A 19,907-nucleotide genomic window follows, 5' to 3' on the forward strand; every position below is an offset into this window, starting at 1 on the left:
TGCTGCTACTGTTCTGCTACCGGGCCCTGGACTGGAAAAGACCGTTCCACTATGCCAGGACGCAAGTCTGCCAAGGGACTTTCTCCTGGACTCTCTGTGCTGAGCCCGATGGGCAGAGTACAGCAGCACCCACCACACCCAGGCAGGGCAGAGGGCTCGAGGCACTGACCACCCCCGGCCACCCTCACCCATCCGCCACTACAGATGTCACTCGTGCCAGCACCTAAGGAACTCCGGTTCCCAGTCTGCCAGGGGACAGCCCCGGTCGACTGTGCGCTCTCCAGAGTTCAGCTACCAGCGGCCATTTCCCTCTGAGATGCAGCCCAGGGGTCCAGAAGGTAGGCCAGTGTGGGCAGGAATTGTCTCTCTTTATTGCTGTATTGTACTTTCCAAGCTCTTTAGTACAGTGCTCTGCACACAGTAAGCGCTCAATAAATACGATTGAATGAACGAATGATTGAAGTCAGAAACGCCCCAGGCCTTCTGGTGGGTTTTTCCCCAACTGCCCCTCGGCAGAGAGAAGTAACGGTAGCAACTAGTAAATAAACGATAGCATTTATTAGCACCCACACGCTGTACTAGGCACTTGGGAAAGTTCATCAGAAAAAAGGGACACGTCCCTGGCCCACAGGGAGCTTCCACTCACAGTCCTCAATCCGGTTTGGCCGGGGCCTTTGGGCTGGAAGTTGCAGGAGACAAAAACCCTTTTCCTACTCCGGAGGACCAGCTTGTGTCCTTTCTCATCAGTCCTGAAAGAGTTGGTCAGATGCTGGATCCCTACCAGATGGCCCTGTCACAGGCCCAGCCCCCAAGGGGGCACAGCCCTAGGCAGTCCGAGAGGGCACTGCCCTGGGTGGTCTGAGGGGGGAAGCCTTTCGGGGGGGGGCTCCTGTCAGGAGGATCTTCCCTGTGGTTTCCCCCCTCTTTCCGGGGAGGCCACCGGCACAGTGACGTACCAGGCCAGGTCGGCTGGGCTTGGGGCTGAAGTTTCAGGCGGAAGTGATTCGATGGGGGCCCTGTCCTGCAGAAGAGCCGCTCGGTCCTTTTCCACCGGCGATGAGCCGCTGGGTCCTCGCCTCTGTGTTGGCGGCCCCGGTGTGGGAAAGGATCCTGGTTCTACGCTTGAGGTTGTTGAGGAATTCGATCGGCAAAGAAGTGAGTGGAGCTGGGTGCAACTGATTGCTTCTGGGTCCTCCTGTCCCACTGCACAACTGACCATGAATGAAGTCAGTTCATCACCTCGGGAGCTGAAAACTCTCCCAAGGGTCTAAGGGGTTTTGCCCCCAGAGGAGCACAACTCTTTCATACTACCAGAGGGTGGTACTGCTCCCCTGGGTAGCGCCCATTGCTGCCAGCCACTACAACCACCCCCTGGTGATCTGAGCGCTACTGCAGGGCCTTGACTCAGCCCAGGGACAAATGGGCTAAATGGATCCGTGGCCTGCTGCAGCGGCACCCTGCCCAGCCCCTACGGACAGGATGGACAATGTGCTTCGCTACAAGAGTCCGGAGCAGGGACCGGAGGGACCGAGGGGCCAGAGGGCTGGACCCGGTTGGTGGGGGGACCGGGCCTGAGCGTCCGGCCGGTAGCGGCGGTGGCTCAGCCGGGGAAAGAGGTGATACAGGGAGCGGGCAGACGGGGGGGGGCCTCCGGCCTCGGGGGGTCTGACCACCGGCGGACAGTCATTTCCAGCCGGGGACGGGTGGGGCGATGGCCATCTGCCGGGTCGGGGACCGGCAGCCCGCGTGAACCGAGCACCTGGCCGAGGCGTACGGGCCCGGGACCCCGTCCGCCGGCGAGGAGGGGGTCCGTCCGGGCGGCCATCATGGCCGCTGTGCTCGGAGGCCGCTTGTCTGGATGTGGGAGGTCTGCAGCACGGGAAGCAGCAGCTGGAAAGCGTCCTGGATGTAGGCGGTGCTGTTGCAGCCCTGGGATCCAGAGAAAGGGGGGCCAGGGAGGGGGGCTTTCTCTTAGCTCTGACAACACGGCTACCACAACCAACCACACACAGACCCACACACACACACACACACACACACACACACACTATCACTCAAACACACTCTACTCACACATACTTGCCCACCACTCACCCACACACTCACAAACACCATCACCCCCCGCACACACTAGCCCATCATCACACATACTTGCCCACCATCACCCACACACTCGCACCTACTGTTACACACCACCTCGCTCACCATCATTCACACACCATCACACACGCTCGCACAGTGTCGTCCACCATCACTCATTCATAGTCAATCGCAAACCCTCAATCAGTCAGTAACATTAATCGAGCACTTACTAGGCGCAGAGCAGCGCACTAAGCATTTGGGAAAGTACAGCACCACGGAATCAGCAGACCGTCACTCACACAATTGCACACCGGCACACACACACCACATACACACATTTACATAGACCCACACTTCCAGTCATCTCCCGTACCCGTCCTCACACAACTTTCGGATACATACAACCACACACCTACTCTCACACACTTTCATTTCTACACCCTTAATCCCAACCGCCGTCCATTCACCACTGCCAGCCCAAACTGCTGCCCATGGGGGTCAGTGGAAGGGGAAAGCTGAGCTGAGCCTTCCTCCCTCCCTAGGCTCCCCCACCCCCATTATTGAGCCCCTGAAGGAGGAGGAAAGACCTTTCCAGTCTCTAGGGAAGGTCCAGCCAGTGGCTGTGTCTCAAGGAGCAGGGGTGAGGCAGCCCCAGACCCCAGATCCCCCTCCCCCACTTCTGCCCCTCCCCTGACCCTGCCGCTTTCATCTCCCTCTGGACCCACTTACCTCCAGCCATACACCAGTGACTGCCGGATTCAGGGCCTCTGCCTTCTGGCTGCTCTGTGGAGTGAAAGGGCAGGGCTGGGGGCTGGGCCGGGGGCCCTGCTGGGTTCATTCCCGAACCGCATGGGCACACAGGAAGGCAGTGCAGGACCCAGGTCTCTGGCCGCTCCAAAGTCCCCCGGCACCTCCCGCCCCACCACCTTCACATCGCAGGAGCAGGAGAATGTTCCTGCTTTGACTGAGTCTCTGGTTGATCAGTTAAGTGTCCTAAACCTTAGGAAACAGCACTTCTTGGGGGTTAAAAAATAAACACACAACACCCACGCATCTCTCCCTCCCTCTTCCTCTTTTCCCCCAACCACAATCAGCCTCCCTCCCCTCCACCACAGAAGTAGGTCTGTGGTCAGCGAACACCATCACCTTACCCCAGCCGCCGTTAAACAATCAGAAAACTTCTTCGACAAAGAAGTCACTTCCTTGCACATGGCGCTGGTTAATCTGAATTCAGAGAAAGAAGGAATCATCACCTCTCAGTCAAAGTTCCCCCTGAGGGTTGGGGAGTGGGCAGGGTCCACCCAGCCCAGACCTCTGTCGCCAACTCCAGCACCAGGCTGCTTGGAGGAGCCTGTAGACTGTAAGCTCCCTGTTGTCAAGGATCGTGCCTATTTGTACTCTCCCAAGTGCTTAACACAGTGCTCTGCACACAGTAAGCCTTTGACAAATACCATTAATTGACTGATTGCCCGCTGGGACACCCAACCTCACAATTAGGGATGAACCATCCCCCAACTTCTGCCTCTCCATCCCTAACTTTTCATCTGGCGACCCAATGCGAGCCACTCGTCCCTGGAGCCAAACGGGATGAGCTGGCATTTCTGGCCGCAGTGGCTCGCCCAAAGTCACACAGCCGACAAGTGGCAGAGGCAGGATTAGAACCCGTGACCTCTGACTCCCAAGCCTTTGCTCTTTTCACTAAGCCACGCTGCTTCTATTGACAGTAGATCCCCACGCTGCTCTGCCCCTGGGTGTTGGGAGTCACGACCGAGCATCCCTGACCCACCCAGGCCACGGTCCCCATGACATGGGGTCCCCCGACCCGCCACTAGAAGTACCCATTGCTGGAGCCACCTAAACTGCCCCCTAGTAGAGCGCTCTTGATCCTCCACACAGCCAGGGGTGGGGATGGATGTGCCCTTAGTCCCTGGGTGAACTGGAGTCAAGATTTCTCCCTCAAAGACCCAAGTCCAAGAAGCAGCATGGCTTAGTGGACAAAGCAAGGGCCTTGGAGTCAAAAGGACCTGGGTTCTAGTCCCGGCTCTGCCACTAGCCTGCTGTGTGACCTTGGGCAAGTCACTTAACTTCTGTGCCTCAGTTACCTCTTCTGTAAAATGAGGATTAGGACTGTGAGCCCTATTTGGGATACAGAATGTATCCCCTCCCACACAGAATGTCCAACCTGATTAGCTTGTATCTACTCCAGTGCTTAGAACAGTGCTTGGCACTTAGTAAGTGCTTAACAAATACGATTTAATTTTAAAAAGCCATAAGGAGGGACTTGGATGGAGTGGGTAGTGTTTTTTAGGCTATCATGCACGCAACCTTATGGATTCCTCTTTGCCGGTGGATTCTGCCAGCTTGGAGCCATTCACCTCCCCTTTGCCCTCAGAGCCAGGGTCAGCCGGCTGACCCTATTTCTCGACTCAGTGTTGCTTCAGAAGGGCATTGGAGAGCCCTAGCTGGGCTGGTGGGAACGGGAGGAGGTTTGAGGTGCAAGAACAGAGCTTAAAGCGAAGCCGGAGAAATGGTACCTACTTGGTCAGGACTTTGGCCTGTTCCAGGGCTGACTTCTCCTCCTCCTGCCCGTGAAGGATTAACTCGGCCACTTTGTGGAGCTGCTCGATGCAGCGGGCGGTGACTTCAGCCAGGCTCTCGATGGACAGCATGTACACTTCCTGTGTGGGATGACCGAGGTCTATGGGGATCACGCAGCTCCACCAGAAAACCCCCACGGGCTGTTTACCCGAAGGCCCGAAACTGAGGCAGCCAACATCACTGGAGGAGCTGAGCCTGGCTCCACACAGATGGGGACTCAGGACCCGGAAAAGTCTAGAACTCACCAAGGAGAAAGGCTGACAACTATTCAGAAAATACATCTCATTTCTCCTTGTGCTTCATCAATATGTCATCCATCCCCTGTGTTCTCCTGACTCCTTCCAGCCCCTGTAGTCCCTCTTGGACAACTTTCAATCATTCATTCAACTGTATTTATTGAGTGCTTACCGTGTGCAAAGCACTGTACTAAGAGCTTGGAAGAGTGTAATACAACAACAGATACAGTCTCTGCCCACAATGATCTCACAGTCTAGAGGGGGAGATGAACATGAATATATATATAAGTGAATAAATTACAGATATATACATATGTGCTGTGGGGCTGGGAGGGGAGATAAATGAAGGGAGCAAGTCAGACCGACGCAGAAGGGAGTGGGAGAAGAAAAGAAGAGGGTTTAGTCAGGGAAGGCTTCTTGGAGGGGATGTGCTTTGAAGTGGGGGAGAGCAATTATCTGTCTGATATGAGGAGGAAGAGCGTTCCAGGCCAGAGGCAAGATGTGGGTGAGAGATCGGTGAAGAGATAGATGAGATTGAGGTACAGTGAAAAGGTTAGTACTAGAGGAATGAAGTGTGCAGGCTGAGTTGTAGGAGAAGGCAAGGTAATTAAGTGTTTAGCTCCGCCACTTGTCTCCTGTGTGACCTTGGACAGGTCACTTAATTCTCTGTGTCTCAGTTCACTCACCTGCAAAGTGGCGATTCAATACCTGTTCTCCCTCTTACTTTGATTGTGATCCCCATGTGGGATCCAATTATCTTGTACCTGCCCCAGCGCTTAGTACAGTGCTCGACGCGTAGTAAGTGTTTAACAAATCCCTAAGTCATTAATAGAGTTGGTCACGTGGCATATTGGACAACTCTCTCTCGCCGTTTACCTCCACTGTCTTGGCTTTCTTCGGTGGGGCCTCCTCTTGCTGTTCTCTGTCCTGCTCAGCCTCCACGTTGGTCTCAACGGGCTGGTCTGTGACGGCGGCTGAGGAGAGGGTGCTGGCCTCCTCCACCCAATCGTATGCTTTCTTCCGAGCCTGCAATGCCCCGTGTGGAAGTTCTTTCTGTGCCCACAGGGAGGGCAATTTGGCTGTACCCCACTTTAGACTGAAAGCTTGTTGTGGGCAGGGAATGTGTCTGTTATATTGTTATATTGTACTCTCCCCAGCGCTTAGTACACTGCTCTGCACAGAGTAAGCACTCAACTACGACTGACTGACTGACTGACTGACTGGGATATTCCCAATTTCTCGCAGGATAAGCAGAAGGGCCGGTTATGGGTAAAGGAGATGGGGTAGGGAAAGGAGGAAATCATACAGGCAGCTGGGACCCTCGAGGTGCCCAGAGAAAGGCCTTGAATAGAGAAGCAGTGTGGCCTAGTGGAAGTCAGAAGGAGTCAGAGGGCCCGGGTTCTAATCCTTACTCTACTGCTTATAATAATGTTGGTATTTGTTAAGCGCTTACTATGTGCAGAGCACTGTTCTAAGCGCTGGGGTAGATAGAGGGTAATCAGGTTGTCCCCCGTGAGGCTCACAATCTTCATCCCCATTTTCCAGATGAGGTAACTGAGGCACAGAGAAGTGAAGTGACTTGCCCACAGTCACACAGCTGACAAGTGGCAGAGCTGGGATTCGAACCCATGACCTCTGACTCCCAAGCCCAGGCTCTTTCCACTGTGCCACGCTGCTTCTCTGCTGTGTGACCTTGGACAAATCACTTAACTTCTCTGAGCCTCAGGTACTCCATCTCTAAAATGGGGATTAAATCCCCCTCCTTTCGACTTAGACATTGTACAGGGACTGTGTCCACCCTGATTATCTTGTGTCTATCCCAACGCGTTAATGTTGGTATTTGTTAAGCGCTTACTATGTACCGAGCACTGTTCTAAGCGCTGGGGTAGACACAGGGGAATCAGGATTTCTCACATGGGGCTCACAGTCTTAATCCCCATTTTACAGATGAGGTAACTGAGGCACAGAGAAGTTAAGTGACTTGCCCACAGTCACACAGCTGACAAGTGGCAGAGCTGGAATTCGAACTCATGACCTCTGACTCCAAAGCCCGTGCTCTTTCCACTGAGCCATGCTGCTTCTCTGCTTGACCCAGAGTGAGCGCTTAACAGATACCACACAAAAATCTCACCCGCCCTGCAGGGTGAGGGCCCAGCTGGCTCACTCTCCCCTTGCTGGGAGGGTAGAATCAATTCACAGGAGTATTTTGGGGCTCCAGGGGCCTTTGGGCAAATGAGAACTAAGATCCCCGCAGCGATTTCCTCTTCAGAAATTCGGGCAGACCTGAGGCTCTGCCGGGGACAGAATCGGTGGCCCGGAGCCAGCCCTGACCCGGAGGGCTTGCCCTGGCACTCTTCACCTTGTTGAGTCTGTCGGGCGTGGCAGCGACGTGCAGCTCGAACAGCAGCTCGGTGATCCTGCTCACAAACGCTTCCCGGCTCTCTCCTGGGTGGGAAGGCAGCGGCAGTTAGCCAGGAGTCCCTCTCCCTGGGCTCCCTGGCTCAACCCCACAGCCCGGGGCCCTGTCCCATCCCGCTCCGTGCATCCCCACCCACCAGCCCGACCACCTCACCTCCCGTATATCTGCACTCTGCCCCCCACCCCATCCACTGTATCTAGCCTTCCGATCGCTATCTCCACGGTCCACCTCGAATGCCACCTGCCCCCCCTCGGCCAAACTCTACCTCGTTCCACCTCCGTGCCAGACCGCTAAAGACTGTGCCCTCTGGAAGGGAGCCTTGGGCCAGTAGGGCAGAGTTGGGACGCCAGATCCCACCTTATGGGGGGCTGGTTCAGACATTTGCTGCCCAGACAGAGTCATTCGTTCTTACAGACTCACACCCAGCATTGCACAGAAGTCCACCCGCAGAGCACTTTTTCTGCCATTCCCTCTGGGCATGTGCCCGGAGGTGGTGGCTTACCTCGCACACCCTCTGAACTGGCCCTGCCTGGGAGGTTAAGAGGGCAAAACCAGCTCACCCCACTATTTCCCCTGCCTCCCCCATGCCCACTTCACCTTGGAGATACTAATGTTGGTATTTGTTAAGCGCTTACTATGTACAGAGCACTGTTCTAAGTGCTGGGGTAGATACAGGGTAATTAAGTTGTCCCACGTGAGGCTCACATTTAATCCCCATTTTCCAGATGAGGAAACTGAGGCACAGAGAAGTTAAGGACCTTGCCCACAGTCACACAGCTGACAAGTGGCAGAGCCGGGATGCGAACCCATGACCTCTGACTCCTAAGCCCGGGCTCTTTCCACTGAGCCATGCTGCTTCTCTATAGTGACGTGAGGCCCAGAGAGAACCGCCCCTCGTGGGGGTATATCCCAGGCCCCCACGAGGGGCGGTGAGCGGTGGGAGCAGTGACCAGGATTCATTTCCTCCAGCAGGATCAAGGAGCGGACGAGGTGATGCCATCCGAAAGTTGTTTGACCTTTCCTGTGACAGAGTGGCCAGCTCGGCCCCACCTGGGCCTCCTGCTCCACCCAGGGTTTACGGCAGCGGAGCTGTCGTGGAGCTGACAGGAGCGAAAGCTGGAGTGCTTCACGGGGGCCTCTTGGTGTTGGATAAATAAGCATGCCCTGGCCCCAGGAGGGCACTCCAACACCCACTTTATGTACCAGTTCCTGCTGGTGCCCCCCTCCCTTGTGCCAGTTGCTTCTGGTGACTCTTGCTGGATGGCCCCTACACTGCTGTGGCTCATATCCTGCTCCATGCCCCATTTAAACTCGTCGCGAGCAGGGAACGTGACTACCAACTCTGTCGTACTATACTTTCCCAAGAGTTTTCTACCGTGCTCTGCACACAGAGCTCAATAAATATGTTGAATGAATCTACAGAGGCCCTCGGTGAGAAGCAGTGTGGCTTAGTGGAAAGAGCCCGGCCTTGGGAGTCAGAGAGGTCGTGGGTTCTAATCCAGGCTCCATCACTTGTCAGCTGTGTGACTTTGGGCATGTCACTAAACTTTTCTGTGCCCTCAGTTACCTCATCTGTAAAATGGGGATGAAGACTGTGAGCCCCACGTGGAACAACCTGATAACCTTGTATCTATCCCAGTGCTTAGATCAGTGCTTGGCACATAGAGAAGCAGCGTGGCTCACTGGAAAGAGCACGGGCTTTGGAGTGAGAGGTCATGGGTTCGAACCCCGGCTCTGCCACTTGCCAGCTGTGTGACTTTGGGCAAGTCACTTAACTTCTCGGTGCCTCAGTTCCCTCATCTGTAAAATGGGGATTAAGACTGTGAGCCCCACGTGGGACAACCTGATTCCCCTGTGTCTACCCCAGCGCTTAGAACAGTGCTCGGCACATAGTAAGCGCTTAACAAATACCAACATTATTATTATTATTATTACATAGTGAGTGCTTAAAAAAATACCATAATTATTATTATTATTACACTTTAACAGATGACCTCCCCCCCCATTAACATTCAGGAGCCCAGCGAGAAGCTCTATATGGCCCCCCACCAGCCGTTGGCAATCCCACCCTGCCAAGCTCCTCTCCCTCTCCTTCCCTTTCCATTCCAGACCCTAGGAACCCTCCCACCCACCACCACTAAATCTCAATCACCATTAGTCGCTTTCTGAGTGAAACATCAACATGTTCAGAACAGTTTAAAAATAATTTAGGTGAACAAAAAAAAAAATCTTTGCACTTCTTTCTACCTTCTGCCTCTTGGGTCCCTTCCGCAACTGCACTCTCGGGCTCCTCCAGAGAAAAGATCTCTTTAATGGAAATTAAATCAGCTTTCAAGACTTCCAGCTTCTCTCCATCAAGGGCTGTTAAAAATGACTGCACCTACAGAGAGAAATGTGTCCCCCAAATGCCTGTTGGGCTAAAACAATGATCGCCTTGTCCCCGCCGCCTTCGCCTCTCCTCCTCCAACCCACAGGGGTGAGCCAAGGGGTACTCTGGCAGCAGCGGGTGACCCATTCCCCGGTGGTGACCTTGGGACAGGGGACAGTCCCAAGAGCCAAGCATGCCGGGGTTAATTTTCCTGGACCGGAACGTCACGCTCTCCTCCACTCCCGCGGCCCCGCTCCACCTGAGCCAAGGCCACTCACCCACCCACCTTGACTTCGCTCTCGCTGGACAGGATCTCCAGGGCTTCCAGGTGGGAGAGACCTTGGTACTCATCGAAGAGCAGCCCGTAGGGTGCAGGCCTGTCAGCCGGGAGCTGCTGGGCTAGCCTCTGCTTCTCCTTCTCCTTGGCTTCTCGGAGCAGCTGCGGGCACAGAGCACCGGGGCCGGGACCACGATCACTGTGTTTGCCCAGCTCCCAGCTGGGCTCCCGGGAAACTGAAAAGGCCGGGGGGTGGAGGGACATGTGCTGGCTGACACTGTGGGCCCCGGTCCGGAGCCACGTGGGCAGAGAGAGGCGGCCAGGCCCAGGGTCTCCAGGTCTTCCAGGATGGGGGCACTCGAGCAGGCTCCTCATTCCAGCTTCTCGGCACTCACAGATCCAGGACTGGGCCCGTTCTTGGCTCTGCCCTGGGCTGGGCCCCCCCAACCCTCATCCGTCCCTTCCATCCTGCCTTTCTCCCAGAGCAGGCAGTGGAGGGGGTAATGGGCAGGTAGGGGTGCCCTGGACTCTGAGGTGGGGGCCAGGCCGCATTAAGGTGGGCGGGTACAGGACCATCCCTGCACTGACCAAGAGGCAAATTCAGGGCAACTGGTCCCACCTGGGAGAGGGAGACAGTCCGCTCCATCAGGATCTTGGTCCGCCGGAATCCCGGGTCACTCTCCGCAAGGACGTTCATGGTTTTCTTGCCGATAAACTCCAAGGCATCCAGGCCCCCACTCAGGACGCTCTTGCCCTGGTGGGATAGCATCCAGCGAAGTCAAGCTTCCCACTCTTGGTGGTGGGGCCCAGATTTAAGGAACCCCCACGTGGGCTTCCCTAACCACCCAACTTGGGGGTGCCCTCCTCCTCCTGATCCCATCCAAACCCCAATCTAGGGTTCTGGGGGGATTCATGCCTAGGCCAGAGCCACGGGTTCCCAGACAGGAAAAGTAAGTCCCACCGATGCCCCAACCTCCCCGGCAGCTGGTTACTATAATTTCCATCAGGAGTCACTCTCCTTGCCCCCCTCCATGTTTTGTGGGGGCATAACCAGGGCAGCGTGATAGGAGGGGTGTGTGGAGCCTTTTCAGGATCGGAGGGAGGGGGAAGGAGTGAGACTGGGGAGAAGGTGCAGGGTTCACAGTGGTGGGGGGATCGGGTGGCTCTGGAGAAGGGCAGGAGGGGTTTTGAGTCTGGTGGGAAGTGTCAGATGACAAAAGAAAACCATCCCTGTGCTAATCCTCAGGAGGTGGCAAGCAGTGCCCACCCCTTCAAGTCCCCAGAAAGGAACGCCTCCCAACCCTGGATCCCACCCCGCCACCCCTGTGTCGAGCCGGTGCTGGCCAGGAATGGCCCCGGCTGTAGTACTGACCGTGTTCTGGACCACACTGGACAAGGTGGACAGCACTCCCCGGGGACCTGAAGATGGAGCTGGGGTCGGAGCATCGCCGGTGCCCTGGCCTGGGTCCACTTGCACCTCTGGGCAAGAAATGAGTCCCGTGTCATTGGGCTAGGGAACGCCGGCCTTCCCCCCACCCTCCTACCTGCAGGACAACAAGGGCTGGAAGGGGAGCTGGCCCCGTGGGGACTCCTACCTGGAGCCGCGCCGTTGGAGGCGGCGGGGAGATCGCCGTCCAGAGAGGCAGGAGGGCTCCCTTGCGTTCTCAGGGCTGCCCCCGCCTTGCCCTGCACTGCTGCGAGCCCTTGGCCTGCCAGGGACAAACAGATGAGAAACAATTCAGGGGGCTGCTGGTGAAGCCACGAAACCCAGGCTGCCCTACCAGGATGCCCAGGTTCAACTCCAGCTAGCAGGGCCACCCTCACCCGCTGGCCGTGCAGACCCTGGCCTGGGGCTCGGGCAGAGACGGAGCTCCTCGGAGCCCTGGAGTGGCCCCTCCCCGGTGCTGTGCTCGCACGGGCTGGCTGAAGGGGGGACAAAACGGGGCTGGGCAAGGCTAAAGGGGAAACTGGGAAAGGTTGAAGAGAACTCAGGGAGGCTGAAGAGAGGCTTGGGGAGGCTGAGAAAAGCCTGGAGACTGAAGGGAGGCTGGGGTAGGCTGATGGGGAGAGGCTGCATGAGGAGGAAGGGGAAAGTGAATGGAGGCGAGTGGCTCTGGTCAGCAGAGTAGCCCTGGACACAACTACCTGTAGGGGCCGAGGACCTGACCAATATTCGACCGCCACCGGCCGAAAATCAGCTGTCCCCATGTGGGGCCCACAGAGCAGGAGGATCTTCTACAGCTTCTCCCAACACCCCGCCACCCCCCCGCCACCCACACCCCCCCCCACACACACACACACTCCCCAGGGCCTTCAGGCTGTGTCAGCCTCTAGGAAGGTGAGGTGGTGAAGGTGGCTGCCCCAGGCTTGCTGAGAGTAGACCACCAAACCAGCAATTCCGGGACCCTCAACCAACCTTTACTCAGCACACAGGAGCCAAATCCCCAGAGACACCTTCCGGAGGGCACAGTGCCGGCCGGCGAGCGGGTCTTATGACCGGTTTCCAGTGGACGTCCCCACCTCAACCCCAGGGACAAGGGGTTCGGACCTGGCCCCATTAGCCAACTCGGGGGCCCGGACTCCCTCACCTCTGTCTTCCCCACAGGAGGTCCCCCATCTCAGGGGCGACCAAGCTGAGGCTCGGGGCCATGGTGGCCAACCTTCTTCCCCCGGCACAGCCACCTGGTCCCGGGAAGCCAAGCACTGGGTCGATGGGCACTTGTATCCTCAACACCCACCCACTCATCTGCATCCCCTTCTCCCTCGGGTCCGTTCCCCCTATGAGGGTGGGGTTCTCTACCTCCCGCCTCCTCCACCTCCCGGGCCTTCAGAGGCCGCAGGCCCTGAGAATCCACCTCTGTCCATTCCAGCCATCACTCCCTGCCTGCCTGGGCCAGTTTGTTCACCTTTCCTATGCGCCTGTCGCCAGGCAGACGTGGGCCAGGAAATCTCACTGAGCACTGGAACCTAGTCGGGACCTTAGCGGGGGACAGTGCAGGAACATCTCCACCTGGATGGCCAGCTGACACCAGAAAACTCCTCTGTCCTCCTCTGCTGCTCCTGACCCTCCCATCTCTGCCAACAACCCCACCACCCTCCCTGCCTCTTACAGTCCTCTCTAGACTAGAATTTCATTGTGGCTAGGGAATGTGTCCGTTATATTGTTATACTGGACTCTCCCAACCACTTAGTAGAGTGCTCTGCACACAGTATGGGCTCAGTAAGTATGATCGGCATACCCAGGTGCCATCCTCAACACGTCTCTGGCTTAGTCCATTTCTCCATCCTCCTTCTCATGTCCTGGATCCTCCCCTTTCTTTTCACATGCACTGCCCTCACCCTGGTCTAAACTCTCATCACCTTCTATCCGGGCTGCCTCACCAGCCTCCTCACTGGCCTCCCTGCTTCCAGCCTCTCCCTCCTCTCCAGTCCATATCCCAATCAATCGCCCAGGTTGTCTTCTGAAAATCTGATTCAGAAGGCATCCTCTTCCATTCAAAAGTCTCCCCAGTGCTTACCTAGTGCACAGCCTGGATGAGCTTACAAACACCGGGTTTGTAGGTCGATCAATTAATCAATCAATGGTATCTGTGGAGCACTTACTCTTTGCTGAGCACTGTACTAAGCACTTGGGAGAGTACAGTACACCAGAGTTAGTAAACATCTTCCCTGCCCCCAAGGAACTTACAGTCTAGAGGGGGCGGCAGATATTAATATAAATAAATCAATTACAATTACAGAGGGTGCTGAGGGGTAGGGGTAGCCTAAAAGGTGCAAATCCAAGTTCAGCAGAGAGCTGGGACCAACAAGGCTCACTCATCCCACATGACCGAGGCTCCCCTTCCCTTTCCAATCCTCCCCAACTGGGCACCCGACTCACCGACAGTGGCAGAGGCTGACGACAGCAGAGATTTCCCCCAGGACCCCCAGCCCATCCAACGGCTTCCTCCAGCGGAGGAGCCCACATCCTGCAGGGGAAGAGAGGACTGATTAGGAACTCAATAAGAATAATTACGGTAATGTGCCAAGCATCGTTCTGAGCACTGGGGTCGAGGCAGGTTAATTAGGTTGGACACAGGCCCTGTCCCATATGGGGGCTCACGCTCTTAATCCCCATTTTACAGATGAGGAAACTGAGGCCCAGAGAAGTGAAATGATTTGAGAGCAGGGATCGTAGCTACTGACTCTATTATATTGGACTCTCCCGAGTGCTTAGTACAGTGCTACGTAAGCACTCAATAAAGGCCACTGACTGACTGATTGCCTGGTGATTTGGGTTGTGCTTTGGTGACCCAGGATCCATTCTAGGGGCAGAGTTGGGAGAAGCAGCATGGCCTAGTGGATACAGGATGGGCCTGGGAGTCAGAAAGACCTGGGTTCTGATCCCGACTCTGCCCCATGTCTGCTGTGTGACCTTGGGCACGTCACTTCACTCTCTGTGCTTCAATTTCCGCATCTGTAAAATGGGGATTAAGACTGTGAGCCCCACATGGGACAGGGACTGTGTCCAACCTGATTACCTTGTATCTTCTTCAGGTCTTAGGACAGTGTCTGACACATTATTATTATTATTATTACTGCTAATAATAATAAATTCCATTTTTTTAAAAAAAAACCCTACCCCCGGGCCTTAATCTCACTTTTTGGGCTCTTTTTCCTGCCCTCAGAACTATTTTCAGGGGTGGGCAGAAGGATGGTTGTCAGATTAGGCCCCGAGTGAGGGAAGGAGCTCAAATTAGGGCTCAAGAAGGCTCTGGTGATTTCCTGTTATATTCTCCCATTCATCAAAGCCAGCTAGGCATGTGAAGTGAGGTTATGGGGCAATGGAGAGAGAGAAGCTTTCACGCCCCTCAGCATGGCATAGTGGGTCTGATCTTCACAGCAAGCTTGATACTGAAGACGAGATCCTTATAAGGATCTCATACAGCCTAACAAAAATATATGACACTTGACAGTGGAACTGGGCTCTTAGCTATCAAGTAAATTTGTCTGCCTGGAGAAGTTCACTCTTCCACTATGGGCGGGCTAGTCATGTCAGCGCTGGGGCGGGGGTCCTGTCTGATATAACTCTCTTCCCCCATAGGGTAAAGCAAAGTGGGTCTGGTCCTGTTCAATCTATTCTACACAATCCACCTAGGGAAGCACCAAGAAGACCTGCTTGCAGATATTACAAATTGTTTCCCGTCAGTCTTCTGAAAAACTTTTCCAACTCAACTAGCCAAGCACATAGTGAAAGCACAAGAGTTAGTCACTCAGAACTTACTATATGTTGAGTAGTATGCCCTAGCGGTGCAACCTCAAAAAGACATATGCAGTGATCATGAACAGCTCTGTAAAGTCAACTCAAAGCTAGGACCGACGGATTATCTGGAAAAAGCCCCAAAGCCCTGCACCAGGTAACCCTTGTGGATCATTTGAGTGCTATGATGGCAATCCAGAACAAATACTGCCAGAATTCTGCTATGTAGACAACACTCCATTCTACTACATAGATAAGTAGCAAACCAAATCTGGAGAACCAGCATTTCTTTCAGAAGGCAACAGTTACGAGGATTCAGACCAAATTGAGCTGAAATGTCATCAACCTTCTCTGCTTTTAACCTTGGACCTCAAAGACTCCACATCAGACTCCTAAAAGCAGTTCCATTGCATCGCCAACAGCTTATACTCAACATCAAGTGGCAAGGCAGGATCCCAAACCAACAGTGAAGTTACATCTGGGACAAATGGATGGCAGCAGAATACCCGAACACTGCTGTCTGGGGAACTGAAGTGGAAGAACTAAGAGCGGGGAGGACAGAAGAAATGGTCTGAGGGCCCAGAAGGGAAAGGGAGAGAGGGAGAGAGAGACAGTGTGGGTGATGTGTGCGCGTGTGCGCACACACGCATTGTGAAGTTGGGACTCCAGCTCTGCACTGGCCTTTCTAGCAACACACAGCCCCTCTGGTGAACTTCACCATCAGAAACGTCATCTTGGACATACGAAGAACGGCTGGCTAACCAAGCTGGCCATCCATCCTCACGGTTAGGGAAGCCTCTCCAACACCCAAACTTCTCCTCCAGTAACCCGCTAAACTGTAAGTTTCTTAAGAGCAGGGATCGTGTCTAGCTACTCTACTGGTCTCTCCCAAGGCTTCGGTACAGTGCTCGGCACAGAGGAAGCACTCACTCTGAACTGACTAACCCACACCCGTATGGGCTGATGACTCTAGGTCGCGTAAAACCCTCTGGAACCTGCTGACATTTCCAACTGCAGAGCTCCCTGGGAAAAAGGGTCCCATATTTCAATAGAGCACTGAGGAAGATTAGTAGGATGGAGGACCCATGGCCCAGTGGAGTGTTTCTGGCAGATCCCACCTTGGGGTCTGAGCAAGGCTGTTGGGCGGGGGGAAAGTGGACTTAGCAGTGCCCTCCTTGGCTCTAGGGGGAAATGGGGCTCAGCACCAGGGGCAGGCAGGCTCAGGAGAGCCCCAGCATTCACACGCACCTGGGGACTCTGCTGTTCCAGTTCCGGATCAGTCACGGGGTCGGGCTCGAGGCTGACGGAGTCGGTGCATTCAGCTGATCCACCTGAGGCATCTTCCTCTTTGTCCGGCTCGCCGGCCACAGCCTCTTCTGGCAGAGGAGCTACTTCTTCGCTCAGGCCCACCTGTGGGCCCACGTCCTCAGGGGCAGGGTGGACCACTGGGCCTCCCGAGGCAACCAGCTCTTCTCCAGGGGCCAAGGCGTGGTCCTCACTCTCTGCCATCCTCACTTCTGTTGCTGAGAAGGGAGATGGAGGGTTGCTGTAGGAGAGGAAATGCACTTGGTGCAGCCACCTCTATTAACAGGGGCCCTACCCCCTGCCCCCTACTTCCTGACAAGCGGGAAGCCTGGAGGGCTGCCACTGTGTGGGGGAGTAATGATGGGGCACAGGGAGGCCATGGGCTTCTCCTGCCCTCTTTCCACTGCCCACTGTTGGCGATGGATCTTCAGAATCCCATTGGCTGGGAGGGAAGGGGCCTCTATAGAGTGTAGAGCCCAGGGCCATGGTCATGGCTGCCTCTCAGTCAGCCGGTCATTCATTTTTACGGAGTGCTTACTGTACGCAAAGCACGGTGCAAAGGCTTGGGAGAGTATAATACAACTAACATATTCCCTGCCTAACTCCAGGGCCAGCCCTCAGTACCCCACCCAGGCGAGGGAAAACTCCAGGAAGGATGGGGGGCCGGTGAGGGAGACTGAGCTCTATCTGAGCTCGCCACCCAAGATCGAAGGAGAAACCTCCCCAACCCATCTCCCCATCTCAGTCAGAGAAAGCAAGTCGGGTAGAAATCAGGAATTGCAAGACACTTGGGTGGGAGCTTCCAGAATCGATGGAACTTCCAGGGAGGAAATAGTCACAATAGGATCTTTCCACATTAGGTTCAGAGCCTAATTTGCTGAGGGCAACCAGTCAGTGGGTTACTCTGGGGGATGAGGGTCCGGCTTGTCCAACCACCAGGTGGAAACACAAAACTGGTGGGTGCAGACCAAAGTGGCCCCGGGCCACTGTCTAGAGAAGCTCCTTCACGGAGGGAGTCGTGAGTCATTTAAGAGCAGAAACCCTTCAGCACTTAATATATCCCGAGGAAGGCACTGGAGCAATATAAACTGATCCCTCTCCGGGTCACAAATGCCAGCGGGAGAGAGGATGACATGGACATGTCGAACTGTCCTGCTGTGCTCTTTATTCCAGACCAGGCCTGTGGGGAAGGGGCCAGAACATAAGCAAATTTGATCGTATCTATTGAGTGCTAAATGTGTGTAGAGCACTGTACTAAGCGCTTGGAAGGGGTTTCAAGACAGGTTGTCAGGGAGTGGCCGAGGGGGGACTTGAGGGGCATTGACAGCTGTGGAAAATGGAAAAATACCTGGTCTCTTTCCACCCGGGTTAACGGAGGCCTGGGAGGGGAACATAAAGGATCTGGAATAAGGGGACTGGTCAGGAGTTCCCCAGAGAAATGTTCCAGATTTGGGGGTACGGACAGACTTCTCTATGATGTCAATGGTTTCATGTCCGGCATTTCATCCACGGCATAATATAATAATGTCATATGGAGTGGGAGGGAGTGGGGGATTTCTCCCAGCCCTCCAAGTGGGGAGAAGTAGCGTGGCTTAGTGGCACGAGCTTGGGCTTGGGAGTCAGAGGACATGGGTTCTAATCCTGGCTCCGCCACTTGTCTGCTCTGTGACCTTCGACAAGCCACTTAACTTCTCCGTGCTTCGGTTCCCTCATCTGTAAAATGGGGATTAAGACTGTGAGCCCCACATGGGACAACCTTGTATCTGCCCCGGTGCTTAGAACAGTGCTTGGCACATAGTAAGCACTTGACAAATGCCATTATTATTACTATTATTAAAGTGTAAAAGCAGTGGTTGGTGGGCCGAGGACCGACTCAAATTAAACCCCAACCCAGGACCTGGCATTAATTCTGCTCCTTAGACCTCGAGGGGTAGTCCCGTGCCAGGTGAGTAGACCAGGCCCTCGAGCTCCACGCTTTTCTAGGGAGGTCCCTAGGGTGGTCCTGCTGGCCAACACCCCGGACCACGATTTTCATCCATCCACCGGACGCCTCTCCGCCCTCCGACACAGATCCCCGGGAGAATGGGTCGGGAGTCCCAGCGGTTTTGTGCGGGAGTCCCAGAGGGATCATCGTCTAAACGGGCACGGCTGGGCTGATTGGGAAGCCCAGAATGGATCACCAGACCTCAAAGACCAGGATATTTGAGGATTTCACCATGAACGGTCCTATTTCCAGGGGAAAATCTGAGAAGTTCAATGCATCCACCTGAACCAGGCTGCCGTCTTGCCGGATATCAAGCTCCGGCAGCGTCGGGAAGGAGTTTAAAGAGCTTCCCCGAATTTGGGAAGTCGAGAGAACTCGGAGGCTGGATCGGTCAGATTTTCCATCTTTTCCTCAGCCCGGGATCTCCCGGGATGGACCCAGGATCCCGGGATGTAGAGAAGCCTCTTCCTGAGCCCCGCCCCAATCCGACCCGTGAGGGGAGAGGAGAAGAGGACACTTGGTGACTCGTATTCTTCCCAGGGGAATGTTCCAACTGAATTTCCCGTCGGGGGGCCAGAGGCAGGGATGGGATTTGGGATGGGGGCAGGGGCGGGACTCGGGAACGGGGCAGAGGCCGGGGTGGGGAGTGCGGAATGGAGCGGGATGGAGCGCTTCGCACAGAGTGAGCGCTCAGCAGATGCCATCACTATGACGGAGACGGGCAGTGGAGCGGGGCAAGGACGAAGGCCAGGCCAGCGGCAACCTGAGCCGCTCCCCTCCCGGCCGGGGTCCCGGAGAGACTCCCGGCTCTGCCCCTTGTCAGCTGTGGGACTGTGGACAAGTCACTTCGCTTCTCTGTGCCTCAGTTGCCACATCCGTAAAATGGGGATTAACTGTGAGCCTCACGTGGGACAAACCTGATGACCCTGTATCTCCCCTGCGCTTAGAACAGCGCTCTGCACAGAGTAAGCGCTTAACAAATACCAACAGTATTACTATGGGGACTGCGGGGCGGGCTTCGGGGACCCTCTCTCCCGGGGAGGAGGGGGGATCGGATCGGGTCGGGCCCGGGAGGAGGATGGACAGGAGCGGAGGGAAGAGGAGGAAGGAGAGGAGGGAGGACGGCGCTTACCGCTGAGCAGACGGCCGGACGGGAGCTGGCCCGGTCCCGCCCCGCCACGTCGGCAGGGTCGGAGCGGAGCGGAGGGGCGAGCTGGGGGCGGGGCCGGGGGAGGGGACCGGGCCGGGGGGCGGGACCGGGGGGATTCATTCATTCATTCATATAGTCATTCATTCATTCAATCATTCATTCATTCAATAGTATTTATTCAGCGCTTACTATGTGCAGAGCACTGTACTAAGCGCTCGGGATGAACAAGTCGGCAACAGATAGAGACAG

The 19,907-nt window shown here is 55.5% G+C and overlaps 1 protein-coding gene across 2 annotated transcripts; it reads right to left on the minus strand.

Moving 5' to 3' along the window:
- Positions 1-536: 536 nt before the first annotated feature.
- Positions 537-19,695, minus strand: FAM114A1 (family with sequence similarity 114 member A1). Of its 2 annotated transcripts, none has more exons than XM_029046791.2 (14): positions 19,641-19,695; positions 16,468-16,765; positions 13,861-13,948; positions 11,576-11,689; positions 11,353-11,459; positions 10,600-10,734; positions 9,990-10,142; positions 9,583-9,715; positions 7,276-7,361; positions 5,793-5,942; positions 4,621-4,760; positions 3,234-3,306; positions 2,812-2,865; positions 537-1,929 (listed from the first exon to the last, which is right to left on the minus strand). In XM_029046791.2, exons 2-14 carry the CDS (start codon positions 16,726-16,728, stop codon positions 1,825-1,827), a joined length of 1,599 nt encoding a protein of 532 aa, XP_028902624.1. In that variant the 5' UTR covers positions 16,729-16,765; positions 19,641-19,695; the 3' UTR covers positions 537-1,824. The 2 variants fall into 2 exon arrangements, with proteins under 2 accessions (XP_028902624.1, XP_028902625.1); XM_029046792.2 differs by having other exon boundaries at positions 16,468-16,742; positions 19,641-19,689.
- Between the last annotated feature and the right edge of the window lie 212 nt (positions 19,696-19,907).

Source organism: Ornithorhynchus anatinus, chromosome 18, assembly GCF_004115215.2.
Source record: "Ornithorhynchus anatinus isolate Pmale09 chromosome 18, mOrnAna1.pri.v4, whole genome shotgun sequence".
Classification (NCBI taxonomy): Eukaryota; Metazoa; Chordata; class Mammalia; order Monotremata; family Ornithorhynchidae; genus Ornithorhynchus; species Ornithorhynchus anatinus.